This window comes from Pelophylax lessonae, assembly GCF_965119305.1.
Source record: "Pelophylax lessonae genome assembly, chromosome: 7".
In the NCBI taxonomy this organism is placed as follows: domain Eukaryota; kingdom Metazoa; phylum Chordata; class Amphibia; order Anura; family Ranidae; genus Pelophylax; species Pelophylax lessonae.
Window position 1 is genome coordinate 286831800 of NC_138774.1, and position 26421 is coordinate 286858220.

General features: G+C 43.6%; 1 protein-coding gene across 1 annotated transcript; it reads left to right on the forward strand.

Moving 5' to 3' along the window:
- Positions 1-23698: 23698 nt before the first annotated feature.
- Positions 23699-24935, forward strand: CLDN2 (claudin 2). The gene has a single exon (XM_082264660.1). It carries the CDS (start codon positions 23933-23935, stop codon positions 24611-24613), a length of 681 nt encoding a protein of 226 aa, XP_082120786.1. The 5' UTR covers positions 23699-23932; the 3' UTR covers positions 24614-24935.
- The last annotated feature ends 1486 nt before the right edge of the window (positions 24936-26421 follow it).

Genomic DNA, 26421 nt, shown 5'->3' on the forward strand with positions numbered 1-26421 from the left:
CTAACCCCGAGCCTGTAAATTATCTAAGTGAGTCTGTTGTAGTAAAGCAATACTGGTCTTTAATGACTCAATATGGGATAAAACATGTTCCCCTCTTAATAGGATTATTGAAGCCATTAACATTCCAAAGAAGGAAAATTTTATTTTATTTGTCATCGTCGATTACAAATGAAGCTTGACCAAACTAATACTTGACAAGCCATAACTAAAGAAAAAATAGGCAAACGGAAGAACAATTAAGATTATAATTCTACATTTCCTAAGAAGTAAAGCTGAGCTCCATGCAAACAGCTCGAAATACGTTCATGGGAGATTCCTATGGAGTTTGTATTCCTGTTCATCCATTTTTTAAATTGACATAGCTCTACCACACAGCATGGTCATGGTGACCTGACTTTTCCTCTGTTGAGATTTAAGCAACATAGATAGGTCACCTCCCTGTCCCCAGCCTGTGACTGGACAACAGAGCAGCAGGAAACTTATGAGGTCATCTCTCTTACCTCTCCTTTTCTCAGCTTGTATGAATGCTGGACAGCTGATTGGCCCAAACACTGCCCCCCGTCTCCCAGTACAGGGTATTACAACAGGATCAACTCTCGTCAACTTCAGGTATTTATACTAGTTTAATGTAATTTATATTTATTTCTTAACAAACAATAGCTGCATTTTTTTTTTTTATATCTGTAAGAAGTTTAGAAGTTATCCCCAATGGGAAATATGTAGTTAGGGCATCATTTGAGCTCTGCTTTTGAAAAAGCTAGTCCCTCGCTGTTCAGCTGGTCCTATATCTTCATTACTTCATTGACTCAGAAGATTTGATGGTAACGGTGAGGCTGAACTTAAGACTCTTATGGACTGTCCTTAAAGGGGAACTTCACTCCACCTTCACCCATCCTTTTTTTTTTAAATCCTGCCTTACCTGTTATGCAGGGTTGTCCACAATTCACATACTTACCTGTCTGGCAAATCCAGCGTTGTCCTGCTGAGAGATGTCCTGCTGCTTTCAGATGCCAGAGTCCGGTTCCCGTTCTACCACCTATTTCTTGGGGTTCAGGCAGCAGGCCCCCGGTGATGCGCACTAGGCCTGCTGAGATCCTCTTTTTTTCAGATGCCACAGTCATCAGTATTAGGTACTGGGCTATTTTAACACTTGTTTTAGTTTGAGTATTTGGTGTTGGACTTGAGTGTCTGGTGTTGGACTTGCCTATTTGGTGTTGGGCCCTTTTAACTCTTGTCTTAGCTTGAGTATTTGGTGCTGGACTTGAGTGTCTGGCGCTGGGCTTATGAATTTGGTACTGGGCCATTTTAATTCATATTTTAGCTTGAGTATTTGGTGTTGGACTTATGTGTCTGGTGCTGGGCTTGCATATTTGGTTTTGGGCTCTTTTACTGTTGTTTTAGCTTGAGTATTTGGTGTTGGACTTGAATATCTGGTGCTGGTCTTGTGTAATTTGTACTGGGCCCTTTTAAAAGCTTATTTTAGCTTAAGTATTTGGTGCTGGACTTAATTGTCTGGTTTTGGGCTTGCATATTTGGTACTGGGCTCTTTTACTGCTCGTTTTAGCTTGAGTTTTAGGTGCTGCACTTGAGTGGCTGTTGCTGGACTTACGTATTTGGTGTTGAACTTGAGTGTCTGGCGCTGGGCTTGCATTTTTGGTACTGGGCTCATTTAATGCTTGTTTTAGCTTGAGTATTTGGTGCTGGACTTTATTGTCTGGCGCTGAGCTTATGTATTTGATACTGGGCCCTTTTAACTCTTGTTTTAGCTTTTAAGTTTTTGCACTTAAGTGTGTCTGGTGCTGGGCTTGCATAGTTGGTAGTGGGCCCTTTTAATGCTTGTTTTAGTTTGAGTTTTTGGTGCTGGACTTGAGTGTCTGTTGCTGGGCTTACATATTTGGTGTTGGAAATGAGTGTCTGTTGCTGGGCTTACATATTTGGTGTTGGAAATGAGTGTCTGGTGCTGGGCTTGCATATTTGGTACTGGGCCCTTTTAAAACTTATTTTGGTGCAGGACTTAATTGTCTGGTGCTGGGCTTGCTTATTTGGTTTTGGGCTCTTTTACTGCTGTTTTAGGTTGAGTATTTGGTGTTGGACATGAATATCTGGTTCTGGGCTTGTGTAATTGGTTCTGGGCCCTTTTAAAGCTTATTTTAGCTTAAGTATTTGGTGCTGGACTTAATTGTCTGGTGCTGGGCTTGCGTATTTGGTACTGGGCTCTTTTACTGCTCGTTTTAGCTTGAGTATTTAGTGCTGCACTTGAGTGGCTGTTGCTGGACTTACGTATTTGGTGTTGAACTTAAGAAGTGTCTGGTGCTGGGCTTGCGTATTTGGTATTGGGCCCTTTTAATTCTTGTTTGAGCTTGAGTGTTTGGTGCTGCACTTAAGTGTGTCTGGTGCTGGACTTGCGTGTTTGGTGTTGGGCCCTTTTAATGCTTGTTTTAGCTTGCGTATTTGGTGTTGCACTTGAGTATCTGGTGCTGGGCTTGCATATTTGGTACCGGGCCCTTTTAATGCTTTATAAGGCTTGAGTATTTGGTGCTGGACTTGATTGCCTGGCACTGGCTTTACGTAATTGGTACTCATCCCTTTCAATTCGTATTTTAGATAGTGTATATGGTGCCAGACTTGAGTGTCTTGTGCTGGACTTGCATATTTGGTACTGAGCCCTTTTGTTTCAGCTCGAGTTCAGCAGCCTTGATAAAGGTATTTATACCCCTTGACATTTTCCACATTTTGTCATGTTATAACCAAAAACATAAATGTATTTTATTTGGATTTTATGTGATAAACCGACACAAAGTGGCACATAATTGCGAACTGGAAGGAAAATTATAAATGTTTTTCTAAAAAAGTTTTACAAATAAATATGTGAAAAGTGTGGCTGCATTTGTACTCACCCCCGAGTCAATACTTTGTAGAACCGCCTTTCCTTACAATTACAGCTGCAAGTCTTTTTGGGGATGTCTCTACCAGCTTTGCACATCTAGAGAGAGAGACATTTTTGCCCATTCTTCTTTGCAAAATAGCTCTGTCAGATTGCATGGAGAGTGTCTGTGAACAGCAATTTTCAAGTCTTGCCACAGATTCTCAATTGGATTTAGGTCTGGACTGTGACTGAGCGATTCTAACACATGAATATGCTTTGATGTAAACCATTCCATTGTAGCTCTGGCTGTATGTTTTAGGTCATTGTCCTACTGGAAGGTGAACCTCCGTCCCAGTCTCAAGTCTTTTGCAGACTCTAACAGGTTTTCTTCTATGATTGCCCTGTATTTGGCTCCATCCATCTTCCCATCAACTCTGACCAGCTTTCCTGTCCCTGCTGAAGAAAAGCATCCCCACAACATAATGCTGCCACCACCATGTTTCACGGTAGGGATGGTGTGTTCAGGGTGATGTGCAGTGTTAGTTTTCTGCCACACATAGCATTTTGCTTTTAGGCTAAAATGTTCAATTTTGGTCTCATCTGACCAGAGCACATGTGTACCCCACATGGCTTCTCGCAAACTGCAAACGGGACTTCTTATGGCTTTTTTTCACCAATAGCATTCTTCTTGTTACTCTTCCATAAAGAGCAGATATGTGGAAAGCACGACTAATAGTTGTCCTGTGGCCAGATTCTCTCACCTGAGCTGTGGATCTCTGCAGCTCCTCCAGAGTTACCATGGGCCTCTTGGCTTCTTCTCTGATGAATGCTCTCCTTGCCCGGCCGGTCAGTTTAGGTGGACGGCCATGTCTTGGTAGGTTTGAAGTTGTGCCATACTCTTCCCATTTTCAGGTGATGGATTGTACAGTGCTCCATGAGATGTTCAAAGCTTGGGATATTTTTTTTTATAACCTAACCCTGCTTTAAACTTCTCCACAACTTTATTCCTGTGTGTTCCTTGGCCTTCATAATGCTGTTTGTTCACTAAGGTTCTCTACTAAACCTCTGAGGGCTTCACAGAACAGCTGTATTTATACTGATATTAAATTACACACAGGTGGACTCTATTTCCTAATTAGGTGACTTCTGAAGGCAATTGGTTCCACTAGATTTTACTTAGGGGTATCAGAGTAAAGGGGGGTGAATACAAATGCAACCCACACTTTTCACAGCTTTATTTGTAATACATTTTGAAAACAATTTATCATTTTTCTTCCACTTCACAATTATTTGCCACTTTGTATCGGTCTACCACATAAAATCCTAATAAAATACATTTTACGTTTTTGGTTGACAAAATGTGGAAAATGTCAAGGGGTGTGAATACTTTTTCAAGGCACTGTATATGTGCAGACTTTGCATTCTCCCCAGTATTTTCTTTGCACGTCTATACATTTATACACACATCCATATCAGAAATGTGCCTAATTGCTTAATTACTTCCATTTGACGATAGCAAAAGGATCAAATTTTATTACAACACAGTCATAAGTTAAAAACACAATAAAACTGCCAATATTCTGGGCAACAGAGGTAACCGAGGTGTCTGATCTTATAAACTGTTCATAGGAATAACAAGCGTCATAAAAAAAGTTAGAGATATCCAGTTTCAGTGGAAGGGTAACTCCACTTTCGTGAGGGAAAAACAATAGCAAATAAAGAAAAAAACAATATAGCGTATACAATTGTGACACAAATCATATTGTAATTGAATGTTATTAAAAATTACCTTTCCTTTTCAATCTGCAGCTGTTGTAATTTTCTGCAAATGCAATGCAATATGGCCGCCTGGAGCTGTTCTGTACACAGAATGTATACTGACCACACCCCCAGAAACATCATTTCCTGCTTGTGTGATTGGCTCACCAATTTTCCCAGAAGTCTGCACTAAGATACAAGTCAGATTTCTGGCATCCCCTGCAACAAAAATTTCATTTTTGGTGAGATTCTCCCAATAGGAACACGTCTAAAGTGATTCAGGCCCAGCAGATTTCCTCATTAGAGCCCTGCAGCTGCCACAGCTGATAGATAATTATGAAACCACTCCCATTAGACCCACTCAGCACAGAGGAACAAACAATAAATTCCTCAGAATAACAAAAGTTAGGAATCTGCAGCAAAGTTTGTTAAAATCCTTAGTCCTGGACCGGAAGGATTTGCCCCCTTAATGACCAGGCCATATTTTGCTATTGGGCACTGCGTTATTTTAACAGACAATTGCGCGGTCGTGTGACGCTGTACCCAAATAAAATTGATGTCCTTTTTTTCCCATAAATAGAGCTTTCTTTTGGTGGTATTTGATCCCCTGTGCGATTTTTATCTTTTGCGCTATAAACAAAAAAAGAGCGACAATTTAAAAAAAAAAATATATATATATTTTTCACATTCTGCTATATAACAGTCCCCCAAAAAAAATTAAAAAAATCTAAATTTTTTAACATTTTTAGGCCAATTTGTTTTCTGCTATAAATTTTTGCGCAAAATAATAAGCGTATTTTGATTGGTTTGCACAAAAGTTATCGCATCTACTAACTACGGCAAAGATTTATGTAATTTTTATTGGTTTTTTTTCTTTACTAGTAATGGCGGCGATCTGCGATTTTTAGCGGGACTGTGACATTGCGGTGGATAGATCGGACCCCTAACTGACATTTATGACACTTTTGGGGGGACCAGTGACATTACTACAGTAATCAGTGCTAAAAATATGCACTGTCACTGTACTAATGACACTGGCAGGGAAGGGGTTAAAATTATGGGTGATCAAGGGGTTAAATGTGTACCTAGGGGAGTGATTGTAACTGTGGGGGGCGTGGCTCCTGAAATGACCATAGAGACATGTGATCCTATATAGAAGGATCACATGTGCTCTGTGATCATTCCAGGGAGAAGAACGTCAGCTGTGTTTACAACAGCCGACCGTCCTTCTCTCTCAGTGGGGAACGATCGTGGGTGTCAGGTGGCAAGTGGAGCCGCCCGCCAGCTGCATTGGCTTCCCCCCTGATGAGCAGGGGCGGGAGCGCACCGCCGGCGGCGCGCGCTAGCCCCTCTAGCCTCCTGAAAGCGAGCGACGTACAGCTACAGCGATTTGCCCAGGAGCGGCTTCCTGCCGCCGTATAACTGCGGCGGGCGGGCGTAAAGCGGTTAAGTCAGTGAGGTTAAGCAATTAAATATTCTAAAGTATTAAAGGGGACCTTGCAATAAAATGCAAGTCCCATTTACACTGTCTAGGACCCTTCCCCTTGATGGGGTAAAATAGATTTGTAAAGTAAAAAGTTATGTGTCTCACCCCTGTCTTCTGCATACGGTGTCTAGGTGAGGATGATGTCACACTCCTTCCAACGAGGTCCCGGGGAATACCGAGCATCTGTAACTGGAGGTTTTGTGTGCCCTGTGTTCCGGTGCGGACGGTGACGTCTCGCTCAATGATGCAGATGATGGAGGGTAAGTAGAATTATAACCTTTTGTTTCTTTACCGGTATGTTTTACACCTACTAAAAGTAGGCCAGGGGTGTCAAACTAAATTGTATTGAGGGCCACATCAGCATTAGGGTAGTCCTCAAAGGGCTGTTTGTATCTGTAAGACTATCTATCTAGGATTACGTAATGTACAGAGTGTAGAGTTCAAGATAGGGTTGCCACCTCATCCCTTTAATCCAGGACACATATTAATTACACAGGTTCTGAGGCTGATATAATGCACTTAAGGCACTGAGTTTAATTACCCCCTTAATCAGCCACAGAACCTGAATAATTAATATGTGTCCTGGTTTAAAGGATGAGGTGGCAACCCTAGTTCAAGAGTGTGCTACATACAGATTGCAGTGTTCAGGGTTGCACTGTGTATAGACTGCAGGGTTGAGGAGTGTATGACATACAGAGTAGAGATCGACCGAAAGCCGATATATCGAGGGCCGTTATGCACTTTCTCCGATATATTGGAATCAGCCCCAGAAGTTACCGATATTACCGATACTTTGGAAAGTACTGTACCGGAGTGATGCCTGCAGCTAGAGTCATCACCCCGGTACCGGCGTCCATAGCCGACGGTCGATTTCTTGTAATGACAACCGATGTGGCTGAGAAGTCACTTGGCTATCATTACAAGGAGCGGGAGGGGACGTCCCCCCCCCTCCCACCGCCTTCCGTGATTCACCGGGGTCTCCCATCCCACCGTCCTTTAACAGCGATGTTGGCACCCCAGCCGATGTTTCCATCGGCTGTCGGATGCTGTCCTCGCCATTGGCGGTGAGGGAACCCGGCAGTGAAGCCTTGCTGGGTCCCTACTGCACATGCGTGAAGCGCGCTGCGCTCTCTTACTGGCCTAGAAGCAGAGGAAGGAGGAAGAGGGGGGCCGAACTTATCACATACCTCGCCACGGCGAGGTCCGACAGAAGTGGGGACAGGGTACCTGTCAAAAACAGGTACCCGCTCCCCCCCGAAAGGTGCCAAGGTTTAGAAGTGTGTCTATGGGAATATTTGACCATTCTTCTTTGTGAGGTCAGGCGCTGATGTTGGACGAGAAGGCCTGGCTCGCAGTCTCCGCTCCAATTCATCCCAAAGGTGTTTCAAAGCTTCCAGGTTTTATTGTCAAAGCCTAATTTAACAAGCTGAAGTTAGAAGCCGATTGGCTAACATGCACAGCTGCACCAAATTTTGCCCTTTCCAGTTTTCGAAAATCAACCCCATTGTGTCTTTCAATTACATTTTTCAAATTTAACATGAAAAAATATATGACACTAGGTCCACCAAGTGCCCAAGCAAAGAGAGCCTCCACCAAGTGCCCAAGCTCAGATCGCAGGGTACAACTGTGGAATTGCGGACAATTCCGGGATGAAAGGGTGCAACAAAGTCGTGCCATGGGGGTGAGAACAATATTTGGTTAAATCTATACTTTTATTTCTAAGGTTCGTCTCACCTTGAATAAAGCTGGCATACTTGAGTTCTGTGCCAGAGGAATGTCCTAATCCTTAATCTTGAATAAAAAAAGAACACTTATTTGAGATCCATGCCAGAGGAATGTTTAATCCCTTTTACTCTCTAATATGGAAGCTTCTCACAAAATGTCCCATTAATATAGTTACATTCATTAATATTTCTCTCTCTAAACCCATATTCTATTCCACAGATGAAGGTTCCTTCATATATATATATATATATATATATATATGTTACTGATGTGCAAGAGAAAAAATAGTTGTGAAGTTTACAAAATGACCTCATTTCTGTGATGATCTCCTTGAACAATCAAGCAACAGCCCAAAACGTACCCTCCTAAGAATGAAGCTTATATCCACGTAACAGTGTGGTAGACCTACTAGAACTCGGGTTTAGTGAAATTTAATTTTTTTATTTCCCTGAAATTTTAGCAAAAAGTGGAAGATTTTGTTAAAATTTTGCAATTTTTGACTAAGGGCCGCAACGCACTTTTCAATGGTGGTGTGTTGTGATAACATTCCGATAACACACGTGTTACTGCAAAGCTTGGTGAACGTTGTCGCTCTTTCTCTCCAGCACTGGCCTGTGGATGGACTTCAAGGCTGTATTTCTACTGTTCTACAGCTTCCCGCTGTCCTTGGTTCCTGAGGAAGCCGCAGGTGCTAGCAACCACCTTGTCCCTAGCAACCAATGATGTCATGGGAAATCCTTATCTCTTTGCTTAAGAGGTGTCCACCTATCTTTGAAGGTATGAAGATCAGATGTCCACAGACCTTCGAACATATATCTGGGTATAATCATTAGGTGTCCACAGACCTTTGGACATACAGTATATACCGTATGGGTATCAAAAAAAGGGGGGGGAGAGGAGGAACAGTACTCCTCAAAAAGAGTCAACTGGGCACACCTGGGTGTAATGAGACCCCAGTTGACTCTTTTTGAGGAGTACTGTCCCTCTTCTCCCCCCCCCCTTTTTGGTCTTTAATATGTTTGTCAACGGACCATAGTAGGCTCACTACCTGTCTATGTGGGTGAACAGAGATTGGGGTCATTTTAATTCCCCTGATTTGTATAAGATCATCAGGTGCAAGCATTTTTTGTTTTTTGAATAAATATGGGTATGATGGTCAGGTGTCCACAGACCTTCCGACATATAGGTGTGTAGCTTGGTCAGGCGTCCACAGACCTTTGGACATATAGGTTGGTATGATCACTGGGTGTCCACAGTCCTTTGGACATATATAAGGGTATGATGGTCAGGTGTCCACAGACCTTTGGCCATATAGCTGGGTATGATGATAAGGTGTCCACAGACCTTTGGACATATAGGTGGGTATGATCATTAGGTGTGCACAGTCCTTTGGACATATACATGGGTATGATGGTCAGGTGTCCACAACCTTTGGACTTATAGGTGGTTATGATGATAAGCTGTCTACAGACATTTAAACATATAGGTAGGTATGAACATTGGATGTCCAAAGACCTTTGAAAACCACTGACGTCAAGAAATGTCCACCTACCTTTGGACATATACATAGGTCAAGGGGTGTCAAGAGGTCAAGGGGTGTCCACCTACCTTTGGACATGTAGGTGGGTATGATGGCCAGGTATCCACAGACCTTTGGAGTTATAGGTAGCAGCGGCGGAAATACCAGGGTCACTGCAGTCGCACTTGCAATTTGGTCCTGGAGTTCCGCGACTGTGGGGGGCCCCCCGTTCTGTCACTGGCCAAGAGCCTGCACTGACAGTCCCTCCTACCTCCACGGATAGGAGCCAGCTGATCTGCTTCTTCTCCTCCCGCCCCCTCTCCTGTGTGCACCGCGGGAAATGTGAATGATCAAATTTAATCTCTTAAGCCCCGTACACATGAGTCGAAATTCGGCTGGGAAATTTCGTCCGACGACCGATCTGCCGATTTTCGGCTTGTTAGTATGGTGCTTCCGACAACCGACTTTGACTTTTCGGCCGAAAAAAATTCTGGTGTGCAGGCTATATAATTTTTGTCGACCGTCAAAACACGTTTGATTTTCATCTCATTAGTACAGATTTCGATGGGGAAAAATCTTATGAGCAAGACTAGGCATGCTCAGAGATGAAAGAACACAAAGAAAGCAATCCAACACATGACATCACTTCTGAAGTAGAATTCTGTCGTGCGGGAAAATTTGTGTGCAGTCTAGAGCACATTCCAACCAACAGACACCACTCTGGACAAACGATGGACGACCGGTCGGCAGAAATTAGTTGCGTGTGTACGAGGCTTTAGCTTCACACTTCTTGCTGTGCACACAGGAGAGGGGCGGGAGGAGAAGGAGCAGATCGACTGGCTTCTATGCGTGCGAGGTAGGAGGGACTGTCAGTGCAGGCTCTGAGTCTGAGCTGTATGGATGAGACACTCTCAGCTCAGAGTACTGCTGATGGGCACTGATAGGCAGCACTGATGAGCACTGATAAGTGACACTGATGGGCACTGATAGACAATATTGATGAGCACTGATAGGCGGCATTGATGAGCACTGATAGGTGGCACTGACAAGCACTGATAGGTGGCATTAGTGAGCATTGATAAGCAGAATTTATGAGCACTGATAGGCGGCATTGATGAGCACTGATAAGCAGCATTGATGAGCACTGATAGGTGGCACTGATAAGCGGCACTGATAAGCATTGAAAGGCAGCGTTAATGAGCATTGATAGGCAGCATTGATGAGCACTGATAGGTGGCATTGATGAGCACTGATAGGTGGCACTGATAGGCAGCATTGATGAGCACTGATAGACGGCATTGATAAGCACTAATAGGTGGCATTGATGAGCATTGATAGGCAGCACTGATGAGCATGGATAGGTGGCACTGATAGGCAGCATTGATGAGCACTGATAGGCAGCACTGATGGGCATTGATGAGCACTGATAGGCGGCATTGATGAGCACTGATAGGCAGCACTGATGGGCATTGATGAGCACTGATAGGCGGCATTGATGGGCACTGATAGGCAGCACTGGTAGGCGGTATTGATGAGCACTGATTGGTGGCACTGATAGGCAGCACTAATGAGCACAGATAGGCGGCAATTATGAGCACTAATAGGTGGCACTGATAGGCAACACTAATGGGCACTGATAGGCGGCATTAATGAGCACTGATAGGCAAAATTCATGAGCACTGATAGGTAGCACTGATAGGCAGCACTGATGGGGCTGCACTGATTATCACGACATTGATGATCAGAGCCCTGATTATCAGCGTAAACAATGTACTGACAGTCTTGCTGGTTAATGGCAAAGGGGAAAGGGGGTGGATTTGGGGGCCCTTCAGTTTCTTGCACCAACACCCTGAAGCTGAAGGTTCTAGTTATGCCTCTGATAGTTAGGTATGATCAATGGGTGTCCACAGACCTTTGGACTTATAGGTGGTTATGATGATAAGGTGTCCACAGACCTGTGAATATATAAGTAGGTATGATCATTGGATGTCCAAAGACCTTTGGACACCACTGACGTCAAGGGTTGTCCACCTATGTTTAGACATATACATAGGTCAAGGGGTGTCCACCTACCTTTGAACATGTAGGTGGGTATGATGGCCAGGTGTCCACAGAGCTTTGGAGTTATAGGTAGGTATGATCATTGGGTGTCCACAAGCCTTTGGACATATATATTAGGGTATGATGGTCAGGTGTCCACAGGCCTTTGGACTTATAGGTGGTTATGATGATAAGGTGTCCGCAGACCTTTAAACATAAAGGTAGGTATGATCATTGAATGTCCAAAGACCTTTGGACACCACTAATGTCAAGGGGTGTCCACCTACCTTTGGACATATACATAGGTCAAGAGGTGTCCACCTACCTTTGAACATGTAGGTGGGTATGATGGCCAGGTGTCCACAGACCTTTGGAGTTATAGGTAGGTATGATCATTGGGTGTCCACAGTCCTTTACACATATACGTGGATATGATGGTCAGGTGTCCACAGGCGTTTGGACTTATAGGTGTTTGATAAGTGTGATGATAAGGTGTCCGCAGACCTTTGAACACCTAGCTAGGTATGATCACTGGATTTCCAAAGATCTTTGGTCACTACTGACTGATGTCAAGGGGTGTCCACCTACCTTTGGACATATACTAGGTCAAGGGGTGTCAAGAGGTCAAGAGGTGTCCACTTACCTTTGGACATGTAGGTGGGTATGATGGCCAGGTTTCCACAGACCTCTGGAGTTATAGGTAGGTATGATCATTGGGTATCCACAGACCTTTGGACATATATATGGGTATGATGGTCAGGTGATCACCTACCTTTTGGAAATATACGTGAGCATGATGGTCAGGTGGTCACAGACCTTTAGACACATAGGTGGATATGATGATCAAGTTTCCAAAGCTTTGCTCCTATATTGGACTTTCCCAACAAATGTCTGATTCTGGAATGATCATAGGTCACCTACCTGGCAGACTTAAAAGGAAAATAATTTTATTCATAGTTATAGCTGCTTTAATAATTATTGCTGTCTCATACAAGTTTGAACAATGTAATCTTGGCAACAAATACCATGACATTATCTGACCATACTCCCTCCATAATCAAATGTACAGTTATTAGGAAATATCGTGTGAACATTCGCTTTTCTTATCGTGCTACTAGTTATTATTTAATAGACTAATCATTTAGCAACATGATTAATTGTTCTTAGAATATACAGCCCACTGAGATTTTTGTCAACATTCAGATAAACTTGTCTAAAAATAGTTATAAATATGAGAAGAAGGAAAATAATAAAGCACCCACAGCGACCCTAGGAGCCAGTGATGTTGTGGGAAATCCCTGCCCTTTTGCTTAAGAGGTGTCCACCTACCTTTGGACATATAGGTGGATTATAATAGTCAGGTGTCCACAGACCTTTAAACCTTTGAACATATAGGTGGGTATGATGATCAGGTTTCCACAGACCTTTGAAAATATAGATGGATGTAATGGTCAGGTGTCCACAGACCTTTAGATGGAAAGGTGGGTATGATGGTGAGGTGTCCACCTATCTTTGAACATATAGGTGGTATGATGGTCAGGTGTCCACAGACCTTTAGATGGAAAGGTGGGTATGATGTTCAGGTGTCCACCTATCTTTGGACATATGGGTGGGTCTGATGATCAGGTATCCACAAACCTTTAGACATAAAGGTGGGTATGATGGTCAGGTGTCCACCTATCTTTGAACATATAGGTGGTTATGATGGTCAGGTGTCCACAGAGCTTTAGATGGAAAAGTGGGTATGATGGTCAGGTGTCCACCTATTTTTGGACATATAGGTGGGTCTGATGAACAGGTATCCACAGACCTTTAGACATATAGGTGGGTATGATGGTCAGGTGTCCACCTATCTTTGGACATAATGGTCGGTATTATGGTCAGGTGTCTACAGACCTTTGAACATATAAATGAACATGATGGTCCCTTGGACACATAGGTGGGTATTTTGATAAAGTACTCACAAGATTCTGCTCCTATATTGGCCTTTCCCAACGAACATCTGATCCTGGAATGATCATAGGTCACCTTTCTGGTAGATATAAAGGTAAATCATTTTATTCATAGTTATAGCTGATTGAATAATTATTACTGTCTCATGCAAATCTGAACAATGTAATCTTGGCAACAAATACCATGACATTATCTGACCATACTCCCTCCATAATCATAAATTTACAGTTATTAGGAAACATTGTGTGAACATTCGCTTTTCTTATCATGCTTCTAGTTATTATTTAATAGACTAATCAGTTAACGACATGATTGATTGTTCTTCGAATATACAGCCCGCTGACATTTTTGTCAACATTCAGATCAACTTGTCTGGCAATAGCTATAAATATAATTATAGTGGAAGGAAGAAAATTATTGAAGAAATCCATGAGGAAATGGGTTATGACCATGGATGTCCGATGTTTTCTATTACTAGAACTAAAGCAAATCAATAAAAAGCCATATGAGCAAAGAACTTCTGTAGCTATGGGGCATGTCATTAATATAAAAATTCAATAAAATACTGCAGGGATAAAATATACATTTTGTTGTATTCTATTAAAGTTTCTGGTCACCTGACCACCTACATATAAGAGTATGTGGACCTCCCTCCAATAGACTTAGTTTGGGTGTTTCCAGTGAAGGGCCCCTCGTACTGCTACAGCATACAATTGCCAATTTTAGGCAATTTTACTCTTCCAGCCTTATGGTAATAGTTTGGAGAAGACCTTTTATTGTTCTCTTCTAGCCTTGTGGTAATAGTTTGGAGAAGACCTTTTATTGTTCTCTTCTAGCCTTGTGGTAATAGTTTGGAGAAGACCTGTTATTGTACTCTTCTAGCCTTGTGGTAATAGTTTGGAGAAGACCTTTTATTGTTCTCTTCTAGCCTTGTGGTAATAGTTTGGAGAAGACCTGTTATTGTTCTCTTCCAGCCTTGTGGTAATAGTTTGGAGAAGACCTGTTATTGTACTCTTACAACCTTGTGGTAATAGTTTGGAGAAGACCTGTTATTGTACTCTTCCAACCTTGTGGTAATAGTTTGGAGAAGACCTGTTATTGTACTCTTCCAGCCTTGTGGTAATAGTTTGGAGAAGACCTGTTATTGTACTCTTCCAGCCTTGTGGTAATAGTTTGAAGAAGACCTTTTATTGTTCTCTTCTAGCCTTGTGGTAATAGTTTGGAGAAGACCTGTTATTGTACTCTTCTAGCCTTGTGGTAATAGTTTGGAGAAGACCTTTTATTGTTCTCTTCTAGCCTTGTGGTAATAGTTTGGAGAAGACCTGTTATTGTTCTCTTCCAGCCTTGTGGTAATAGTTTGGAGAAGACCTGTTATTGTACTCTTCCAACCTTGTGGTAATAGTTTGGAGAAGACCTGTTATTGTACTCTTCCAGCCTTGTGGTAATAGTTTGGAGAAGACCTGTTATTGTACTCTTCCAGCCTTGTGGTAATAGTTTGAAGAAGACCTTTTATTGTTCTCTTCTAGCCTTGTGGTAATAGTTTGGAGAAGACCTGTTATTGTTCTCTTCCAGCCTTAATAGTTTGGAGAAGACCTGTTATTGTTCTCTTCCAGCCTTGTGGTAATAGTTTGGAGAAGACCTGTTATTGTACTCTTCCAGCCTTGTGGTAATAGTTCGGAGAAGACCTGTTATTGTACTCTTCCAGCCTTGTGGTAATAGTTTGGAGAAGACCTTTTATTGTTCTCTTCTAGCCTTGTGGTAATAGTTTGGAGAAGACCTTTTATTGTTCTCTTCTAGCCTTGTGGTAATAGTTTGGAGAAGACCTGTTATTGTACTCTTCCAGCCTTGTGGTAATAGTTTGGAGAAGACCTGTTATTATACTCTTCCAACCTTGTGGTAATAGTTCGGAGAAGACCTGTTATTGTACTCTTCCAGCCTTGTGGTAATAGTTTGGAGAAGACCTGTGTCAGGATTCGAACCCGTGACTAGTCACATCCCAGGCGGTAGCCCTGCTTACTAGGCTACCGTTCTCTCTGGACATTTCTCCCTGAAGCCTATTATTCAACCCTAGTCTTGCCAAGTCTTGCTCATCACCCTTGATTCCCCACACCTGGTACTTCCCTATATAAGTCCAGCCCCTTGCACTCCAGCTTGCTGATTATTGAGCTCCTGAGCCTTGATCAAGCTTCTCCTCACCTGCTGCTCTTGCCTACTACCACAAATCCACTGCTGACCAGGAATTGACTACCGACTACTCTTCTGCTTTGTCCCTACCTACTGAACTGCTACCTCCGTTGCCGATCCGGATTGTCTGACCACGCTTACTGCTGCCCGAACCAGGGGCGGACTGAGAACCCTCAAGGCCCCCGGGCAAAATAAATCAAGGGCCCCCTTCCAGGCCCTGCCTATGTTCCGCCTCCAGCCACACCCTTGCCCCACCTCCAGCCACACCCGCGTCCCACCTCCAGCCACACCCACATCCCTCCTCCAAAAGAAGGGGAGGAGGGCGGACGTGTGTCTGCTCTTCTCCCTCCCCTCTATCTGGCAGCACCTGCTATGCCAGGCCCAAACACTGGCGATGGGCAAGCGGTGCTCAGGATACATAGTGGGGGGAGGGGGCACTATAATGGGGCGCAGTGTTGCCAACCCCCTGAGTGAAATTTACTGAGAGGGTGTCCAAAATTTACTAACAGAGCCACATTTTTAACAGATAATTCAAAAAATTACATAAAATGGCTAATTTCAGTGCAAAACAGTGCAAATATCAATATTTAGGCTATATATTGTGTTAATCGCATATGTTACTAGTGTGACTAGCAATGTGTTTTAGGTATAACAAAAACATATTTCTCTATTTATATGAAGTTCAGGGTAATAATATGCATACAAGGCACAAGAGATGGTCAGTGACTGCATACATGGCACAAGAGACAATCAGAGCCTGGATAAATGGCACAAGAGATGGCCAGTGACTGCATACATGGCAAAAAGAGATGGTCAGAGACGGCATATATGGCAGAAGAGATGATCAGAGACTGCATACATGGCACAACAGATGATCAGAGACTGTGCACATGGCACAAGAGATGGTCAGTGACTGCATACATGGCACAAGGAACGATAAGAGACTGCTGGCATGACACAAGGGACGGTCAGAGACTGCAGCATGGCACAAGGAGCTGTCAGAAACTGCGGGCATGGCACAAGGGGTGGTCAGAGACTGCAGGCATGGCACAAGGGGTGGTCAGAAACTGCGAGCATGGCACAAGGGACGGTCCGAGACTGTGGGCATGGCACAAGGGATGGTCAGAAACTGCGGGCATAGCACAAGGGGCAGCCAGAGACTGAGGGCATGGCACAGTGGGTAGTCAGAAACTGCGGACATGGCACAAGGGGCAGGCATGGTACAAGGGGCGGTCAGAGACTGCAGGCATGGCAAAAGGGGCGGTCAGAGACTGCGCGCATGGCAAAAGGGGCAGTCAGAGACTGCGGGCATGGCAAAAGGGGCAGTCAGAGACTGCGGACATGTCAAAAGCGGCAGTCAGAAACTGCGGGCATGGCAAAAGAGGCGGTCACAGACTGTGGGCATGGCACAAGGGGCAGTCAGAGACTGCGGGCATGGCACAAGGGGCAGTCAGAGACTGCGGGCATGGCACAAGGGGCTGTCAGAGACTGAGGGCAGGGCACAAGAGGCGATCAGAGACTGCATACATGGCACAACAGATGATCAGAGACTGAGGGCATGGCACAAGGGGCGATCAGAGACTGCATACATGGCACAACAGATGACCAGAGACTGCGGACATGGCACAAAAGATGGTCAGTGACTGCATACATGGCACAAGAAAAGATCAGGGAATGCATACATGGAACAAGAGAAGATCAGAGACTGCATACATGGCACAGGAGATGGTCAGTGACTGCATACATGGCACAATGGGCGGTCAGAGACTGGGGGCATGGCACAAGGGGTGGTAAAAGACTGCAAGCATGGCACAAGGGGTGGTCAGAGACTACGGGCATTGGCAGAAGGGGTGGTCAGAGACTGCGGGCATGGCACAAGGGGTGGCACAAGGGGTGGTAAAAGACTGCAAGCATGGCACAAGGGGTGGTTAGAGACTACAGGCATGGCACAAGGGGTGGTCAGAGACTGCGGGCATGGCCCAAAGGGGGGTCAGAGACTGCGGGCATGGCACAGGGGGCGATCAGACTGCGGGCATGACACAAGGCATGGTCAGAGACTGCGGGCATGGCACAAGGGGTGGTCAGAAACTTAGGGCATAGCACAAGGAATTGCTGGTACAATGAAATTCACAGCCAGATTCTGACAGCATAAAGATAAAAGTTTGTATGCCCTACCTCCCAGAGATATGGAGAAATCTTCATCTGTGGTGGTACCAGTGCCACTGCGCCCCTCCCCCCCTCCTCCTGGTCTCACTCGTCTGCAGGCTCCTCTCCCTTGTCTCACTCAGCTCCAGGCTCCTCCCCCTCATCTTCAGGCTCCTCCCCCTTGTCTCACTCAGCTCCTTTCCCTGGCCTTACCTGGCTCCAGGCTCCTCCACCTAGTCTCTAGGCTCCTCCCCCATCGTTGCCAGGCTCCTCCCCCTCATCTAGATCGGCTCCAGGCTCTTCCCCGTGCTAACCCTTATCTTACATGCTCTCCAGTTCAGTGGCTATGGTCTGTGTGTTGCTGAACAGGAGGGATTGTTTTTTACAACATACGGTGATCCATGCTTTCACGGCTGAAGAGAGGGGGCGGAGTCTTCTAACCGAGGCTGTCTCTCTGCCCTGCATCTGGTGCAGGAGTGAAGTAGGCAGCGCCGCCGCCGGGCCCCTCCTCCCACGAAAGTACTGCCGGCCGCCGGGCCCCTCTCCTCCTACTACTTACTTACGTAGCCCCGATAGCCCGGTGAATTAATTCTGTACTGGGCGGTGGGCCTGCTCCTCATCAGAGTACTACCTGGTGTCCATCCGGTATCCAGCACTGCTACCACCGTAGCCAACCTGGATTGTCTTACCACGCCTCTGCCAGACTTCCTACACCTACTACCTGCCTGCGGTCCTTGCCACTGGGCTCCACTCCTACCTCCGGCCAGCAGTCCTCTGACTCAGGTGAGCCTGTAGGATTGTTACAACCTGTTATTGTACTCTTCCAGCCTTGTGGTAATAGTTTGGAGAATACCTGTTATTGTTCCCGCTTGACTGTGCCCCTGTTCCAGCTCCATAAAGACATGGGTTAACCAGTTTGGTGTGCAGGAACTTGAGGGGTCTGCACATAACCTTGGCCTCAATCCTACTGCCCACCTTTGGGATCAGGTCTTCTTATCCAACATCAGCTGTGTGCTTCCAACTGATGACACCTTACTACACACCATCCTGATAACAACTAGTTTCCAGTTGTTGAATCCACCCTGAGCACATTCATCATAGTCTTGCAGTTTCACGGATGGAGTCTTTCAGGTCTCAGTGACACCTGTTTTTCCACACTTGTGGCTGTTTTACCACAAAAAAATCTAAAATTCTAAAATTACAACTCTCCGCCATTGTTTTCCTAAGTAAAAGCCTCATATAGGGTGTCAAAAATGGGTGGACAAGCAGAAGCTTCAGATTTTGTTTTTAAGAGGATACATGTAATGCCTACGTGCAATACCATTGATTGACTTTAAGTGACACCTCCCATACCCCCGATGAAGGAGAGTTTTAGTTCTCTGAAACGCGTTGGGTGGAGGAAGTTACAACTTCATCATTGCATCCTTCACAGTTGGTGCATTGGCAGTCCATCGTAATATGTATACATTGTGTCGTTTGAACATTGTCATGTATTTTTTGTATATGTAATAACCAATTTTTAACATGTATTTATAAAATATTTAAATTTTTTATAAACATTTTTTCATTTGTATGATCAAATATAAAAGTGCCTAAAAAGTCCCAATATTCAGGGGAAACAATTTTGTATAGTTCATGAGGGATGTGGCACAGGCAGTGTCTAACTAGTATTTTGATCTTATACAACTTCAGTACCTGACCTCAATCCTGCTGAACACCTTTGGGATCACGTCTTCTTATTCAACATCAGTACCTGACCTTAAAGGGATTGTAAAGGCAGAAGGTTTTTTTCTATCTTAATGCATTCTATGCATTAAGATTAAAAAAAACTTCTGTGTGCAGCAGCCCCCCTCAGCCCTCCTAATACTTACCTGAGCCCCATCTCTATCCAGCGATGTTGCAGGAGTGTCTAAGCTGCCTGGGACTCCCTTCTTCATTGGCCAAAACAGCAGCGTGGCGCGATTGGCTCCTGCTGCTGTCAATTAAAAACATTCAGCCGATCTGGAGAGAGAGGGGGGCGAGGCCGGATCACGGCTCTGTGTCTGATTGGAGACAGGGAGCGGTTACTCGGCTTGGGTGTCCCCATAGCAAGCTGCTTACTGTGGGGGGCATCTAACAGGAAGGAGGGGCCGGGAGCACAGAAGAGGGACCCGAGAAGAGAAAGATCCAGCCTGCTCTGTGCAAAACCACTTCCAAGAGGAGGTACCGTATATACTCGAGTATAAGCCGACTTTTTCAGCACTTTTTTTATGCTGAAAAAGCCCCCCATCGGCTTATACTCGAGTGACGGTCTCACTTACCTTTCTCTGGTGCAGTGCGCATGTGCCGCCGCTGCTCAGGAAAGCCCGTACACGTTCAGCTATTCCCGGGCAGACAGCGCATGCGCGGTGACGTGCTGGCGCCAGGCGGCGCTATTTGTAAATGTAAGGCGCCTCACCGAAAGGTAAGTGAGACTTCTCCGCAGCCCCTGCATTTCCTCAGGAGATGCAGTGCTGCGGGCATGGTACAGGAGTTCTCCTGTGAGAAGCTCACAGTGTGCGGTGAAATCAAAATAAGCAAATTCAGCCCAGGAGAGGAGCCGCTACAACTGTGCAAGACTGAAGGGGAGGCAAGAGGTCAGATATAAAGACTGGGCTTACATTGAAACAATGTATCAATGGCAGATATAGATCTCCATGATTTATTTTACATTTTAATATTCTACAATGAAGAAAATGTAGGGAGCGATATTCTGCAAGCTACAAATCAATATCGGGAGGGTTAAACACAGCGTGGAAGTGATTGGCGTAAAAGACTGGAACAGATTAAAGTTTCCAAATTCCACAAGGAATTAAAATAAATACAAAGTTGCCACATTTTACATTTTATTCAGTCTGATCCCCTTTCAATGCAAGTTATTACACTGAAACTAATGCTGTTAGAGCACAATGCAGCGGAATGGAAATCTCCTTAAACAATCAGTATATGAATCTATAGCTGGGCTAATGCAATAAAGTAGATGTAAACCCCAACTGGGTGACATTTGATTTACTAAAGCCCTGTGTATTATAAATCACTGTGTTTTTTTTATTTATTATTATTATTTATTATATATTTATAATATATTTATTATTACAATTATAATGTATTATATTATAAACCTATGTGTTGTTATTATTATTTAAAAAAAAAAATAAAAAAAAAAATAAAATAAAATAAAATGTACTTTCATCCTGTGGGAATGGGGGAAATCGAGTGTTGTTAGACTATTTTCGCTCCAGATTGAATGTTATTCATTCAAACAGAATCAAATGAACCTGGAAAATACTGCATTATGGCCACTAGATGGAGATGAAGATCAATTTTACACTTCCACTATCAGTCTATTGATATAGCAAAAACTTTTTATTACCCATTCATACCCCTACGGCCCCATTCATACCCCTACGGCCTCATAAATACCCCTGCGGCCCCATTCATACCCCTACGACCACATTCTTACCCCTACGACCCCATTCTTACCCCCACGGCCCATTCATACCCCTACGGCCCCATTCATACCCCCTATGGCCCTATTCATACCCCCTACAGCCACATTCTTACCCCTACGGCCCATTCATACCCCTACGGCCCCATTCATACCCCTATGGCCACATTCATACCCCTACAGCCACATTCTTACCCCTATGGCCCATTCATACCCCTATGGCCCCATTCATACCCCTACGTCCACATTCTTACCCCTACTGTCCCATTCATACCCCATGCGGCCACATTCATACCCCTACGGCCACAATCATACCCCTACAGCCCCATTATTACCCCTACGGCCACATTCATACCCCTACTGCCCCATTCATACCCCTACGGCCCCATTCATACCCCCTACAGCCACATTCATAACATTATTTTTTTTTATTATTACATATATAATTTATTATTATAAACCTCTGTGTTTTTATTATTATTAAAAAAAATAATAATAAAAAAAAATTAAAATGCACTTTCATCCTGTGGGAATGGGGGAAATCGAGTGTTGTTAGACTATTTTCGCTCCAGATTGAATGTTATTCATTCAAACAGAATCAAATGAACCTGGGAAATACTGCATTATGGCCACTAGATGGAGCTGAAGATCAATGTTACACTTCCACTATTAGTCTATTGATATAGCAAAAACTTTTTATTAAAGAATTATTTAAACCAAAAGCAAACATTTGTTAAATTGCAGCATACCAATTTTTAGATGAGACGGCTGCATACCCCTACAGCCACATTCATACCCCTATGGCCACATTCATACCCCTATGGCCCCATTCATACCCCTACGGCCACATTCATATACCTATGGCCCCATTCATACCCCTACGGCCCCATTCATACCCCTACAGCCCCATTCTTACCCCTACGGTCCCATTCATACCCCTACGGCCACATTCATACCCCTACGGCCACATTCATACCCCTACAGCAACATTCTTACCCCTACTGCCCCATTCATACCCCTACAACCACATTCTTACCCCTACGACCCCATTCTTACCCCCTATGGCCCTATTCATACTCCCTACAGCCACATTCTTACCCCTACGGCCCATTCATACCCCTACGGCCCCATTCATACCCCCTATGGCCCTATACATACCCCCTACAGCCACATTCTTACCCCTACGCCCATTCATACCCCTACGGCCCCATTCATACCCCTACAGCCACATTCATACCCCTACGGCCCCATTCATACCCCCTATGGGCCTATTCATACCCCCTACAGCCACATTCTTACCCCTACGGCCCATTCATACCCCTATGGCCACATTCATACCCCTACGGCCACATTCTTACCCCTACTGCCCCATTCATACCCCTGCGGCCACATTCATACCCCTACTGCCCCATTCATACCCCTACAGCCCCATTCATACCCCTACAGCCCCATTCATACCCCTACAGCCCCATTCATATTCCTGCAGCCCCATTCATACCCCTACGACCCCATTCTTACCCCCTACAGCCCCATTCATACTCCTATGGCCCCATTCATACCCCTACGACCACATTCTTACCCCCTACACCCCATTCATATTCCTATAGCCCCATTCATACCCCTACAACCCCATTGTTACCCCTACAGCCCCATTCATACCCCTAAGGCCACATTCATACCCCTACGGCCCCATTCATACCCCCTATGGCCCTATTCATACCCCCTACAGCCACATTCTTACCCCTACGGCCCCATTCATACCCCTATGACCACATTCCTATTTTGTGCTAGGTTTAGGGTGTTTAGGTATTTAGTATTATAACAATAGAATAATAATAATAATTAATATTATTAATAATAATAATTTATTTATTACGTGTTAGAGTAAGAGCCGGTTCCCATTGCCGCGACTTGTAAGGCGACTTAATAATTGACTTATTTTGTGTTAGGGTGCTTAGTTATTTATTATTATTATTATTCTATTGTTATTATTACTATTTGTTTTTTTTTTTAAGGTTTTGGAAAAAACACTGGAAAAAACGCTCAGGTGTGAAAGCAGCCTAAGTGAATTTAGGCATGCTTTAGATAAATGTAGGGCTATACTACACACACACACACACACACACACACACACATACGGGGCAAGCTCATTGAACTACTTCACCTTTTTTTTTTTTTTTTTTAGTGCTCTATGATTTTAACCTTTAGGAGCAGCCCTGTTTATTATACTTCACACTATTTTATTTGTGCACTCATGGGTACATGTTGCAATACAATGCTGTGCAGTGCTGAGAACATTGGCAGCTGGAGTGAGATACTGTATAGGCAATACGACACACTGGAAGTGGGTTGCATAACGAAGGTAAATTCTGCTGGCAGGAGATCACAGGACCCGGAGGGGGGTCTGTATGATTTTTTTTTTTTATGTTTCACAGATAACGCGGTCAAGGGGCATTCTTTGAATCAGTCAGTATTGGTGAATATTTAACCCTCAGCCAACCCCCTTTTTGCTTTCCACATCCTCCCCCTTCCCCTTTTGTGTTCTTACCTTTTCACGATTAATCTCAGTATAAACTGGACTCAGCATGACATCCAATCCAAACAGCTGGAACCACAACCCAGTTGCGTATTTTTCCTTGAGAAACACTTTGCAGGCATAAAGACTTCTAACTTTGGTGGGAAAGCCTCTGCCTCGTTAGAAACACCAGCTCAGCTATGGAACCCTGAAATACAGAAACAGACTTGGGCAGCTGGAAATTAATTGGACCAGAAAAGTAGAGCCAAAAAAAAATGGCTTCCGTTGGCTTGCAAATGATGGGCTATTTCATGGCCGTTTTGGGTTTGATAGGCGCAGTCATCGCCACGCTTCTTCCCGATTGGAAGGTCAGCTCCTACATTGGCGCCAGCATCGTGACGGCCGTGGGTTTCAATAAAGGACTGTGGATGGAATGCGCCGTCTTCAGCACGGGCATCACCCAATGCGACATCTACAACTCCATGTTGGGTCTACCACCAGAAACCCAAGCCGCCCAAGCCCTCATGATAACCTCTTGCGTGGTCTCGTCCATCTCCGCCCTCTTCACCGTCTTCGGCATGAAGTGCACCATCTTCAACCAAGGGAGCCCGGGCAAGGATAAACTGGCGGTGACCGGCGGCGTCTTCTTCATCCTAGGCGGGGTCATCTGTATTGTGCCCATCTGCTGGAACCTGCACTCCATCCTTCAAGACTTTTACAACCCGTTGCTCCCGGACGCCCAGAGGTACGAGATCGGGTCTGCCTTGTATCTTGGCATCATGTCTTCGATATTTTCCGTCGTGGGCGGCGCCATCCTGTGCGCTTCTTGCCCCCCCAAAGAGCCGACCCAAGGCTTTTATAGCAAGTACCAGAGGAGCAGGACAGTGACGTCCAACAAAGGAGGACCCAACCCTAAGGTAGAGAATAGCGGCTACAGCCTTACAGGTTACGTATAAAAGAAAAAGGAGACCTTTAAAAACGTACTCTACTCCAGTTTGATTGATCAGTAGTTGATCCCGGACTCCACATACTGTCGAGTCAGTAGACTTAAGAGACTGCTAATCCTATTAATTAGTACTGCTTCACCGAAAACCCCTAACTGCATCTGCATTTAAAGCAGAATTAACTGACTTAACGAGATGGGCAGTCCAAAGTAGAAAACGTTGGTTAGTGCCTCCGATAGACAGAATATTTGACTGTAAGGAAAAAAAAAATGCAACTTTAACTTCCTATAAGGTTTGCTTAATGCGTTTGTCTTTTTTTTTTTATGATGTCGAGTTCTAATAAATGGTCAGGAGTTTTGTTTTTTTTTTTCTTTTTGTTGCAATACTGAACATGTGTAAACCCTTTGTAGCTGTGTGTGGCACAAAGTCTAATAAAAAAAGCAAGGTTACTGCTGATGATAAATATACTAAAAAAAAAAGCAGAATTGCTGAACTGGGAAAGGGTTTGGCTTTCTACATTAAAGTATTGATCAGAACTGTGATTGTATTTTTGTACATTATAAAGCCTCTTTTTTTAAAATGTTCTTATATATATGAGATATAAATGGAGGAATATATAAGGGATATAAATGGAGGAATATAAATGGAGGGATATAAGGAATATAAGGGATATAAATGAAGGAATATAAGGGATATAAATGGAGGGATATAAGGAATATAAATGGAGGAATATAAGGGATATAAATGGAGGAATATAAGGGATATAAATGGAGGATATAAGGGATATAAATGGAGGAATATAAGGGATATAAATGGAGGGATATAAGGGATATAAATGGAGGAATATAAGGGATATAAATGGAGGGATATAAGGAATATAAGGGATATAAATGGAGGGATATACAGAATATAAGGGATATAAATGGAGGGATATAAGGGATATAAATGGAGGGATATAAGGAATATAAGGGATATAAATGGAGGAATATAAGGGATATAAATGGAGGGATATAAGGGATATAAATGGAGGGATATAAGGAATATAAGGGATATAAATGGAGGGATATAAAGAATATAAGGAATATAAATGGAGGAATATAAAGACTATAAGGGATATAAATGGAGGGATATAAGGGATATAAATGGAGGAATATAAGGGATATAAATGGAGGGATATAAGGGATATAAATGGAGGGATATAAAGAATATAAGGGATATAAATGGAGGGATATAAGGGATATAAATGGAGGGATATAAAGAATATAAATGGAGGGATATAAGGGATATAATTGGAGGGATATAAGGAATATAAGGGATATAAATGGAGGGATATAAAGAATATAAGGGATATAAATGGAGGGATATAAGGGATATAAGGAATATAACTGGAGAAATATATAAGGAATATAAGTGAAATAAAATGAGGAATATAAGGGATATAAATGGAGGAATATAAGGTGTACAAATGGGAGGATATAAGGGATATAAATGGGAGGATATAAGGGATATAAATTGAGGAATAAAAGGAATATAAATGGGAGCATGAGGGATATAAATGGAGGAATATAAGGGAAATAAATGTAGGAATATAAGGGATATAAATGGAGGATATAAGGGATATAAATAGAGGAATATAAGGGATATAAATGAAGGATATAAGGGATATAAATGGAGGATATATGGGATATAAATGGAGGAATATAAGAAAATGAGGGATATAAATGGAGGATATAAGGGGTATAAATGAAGGATATAAGGGATAATTGGGAGTATATAAGGTATATAAATGGGGGATATAAATGGAGGAATATAAGGGATAT

Coding starts and splice junctions, on each gene's coding strand:
- CLDN2 (XM_082264660.1), top strand. CDS start 23,933: ATGGCTTCCGTTGGCTTGCAAATGATGGGCTATTTCATGGCCGTTTTG.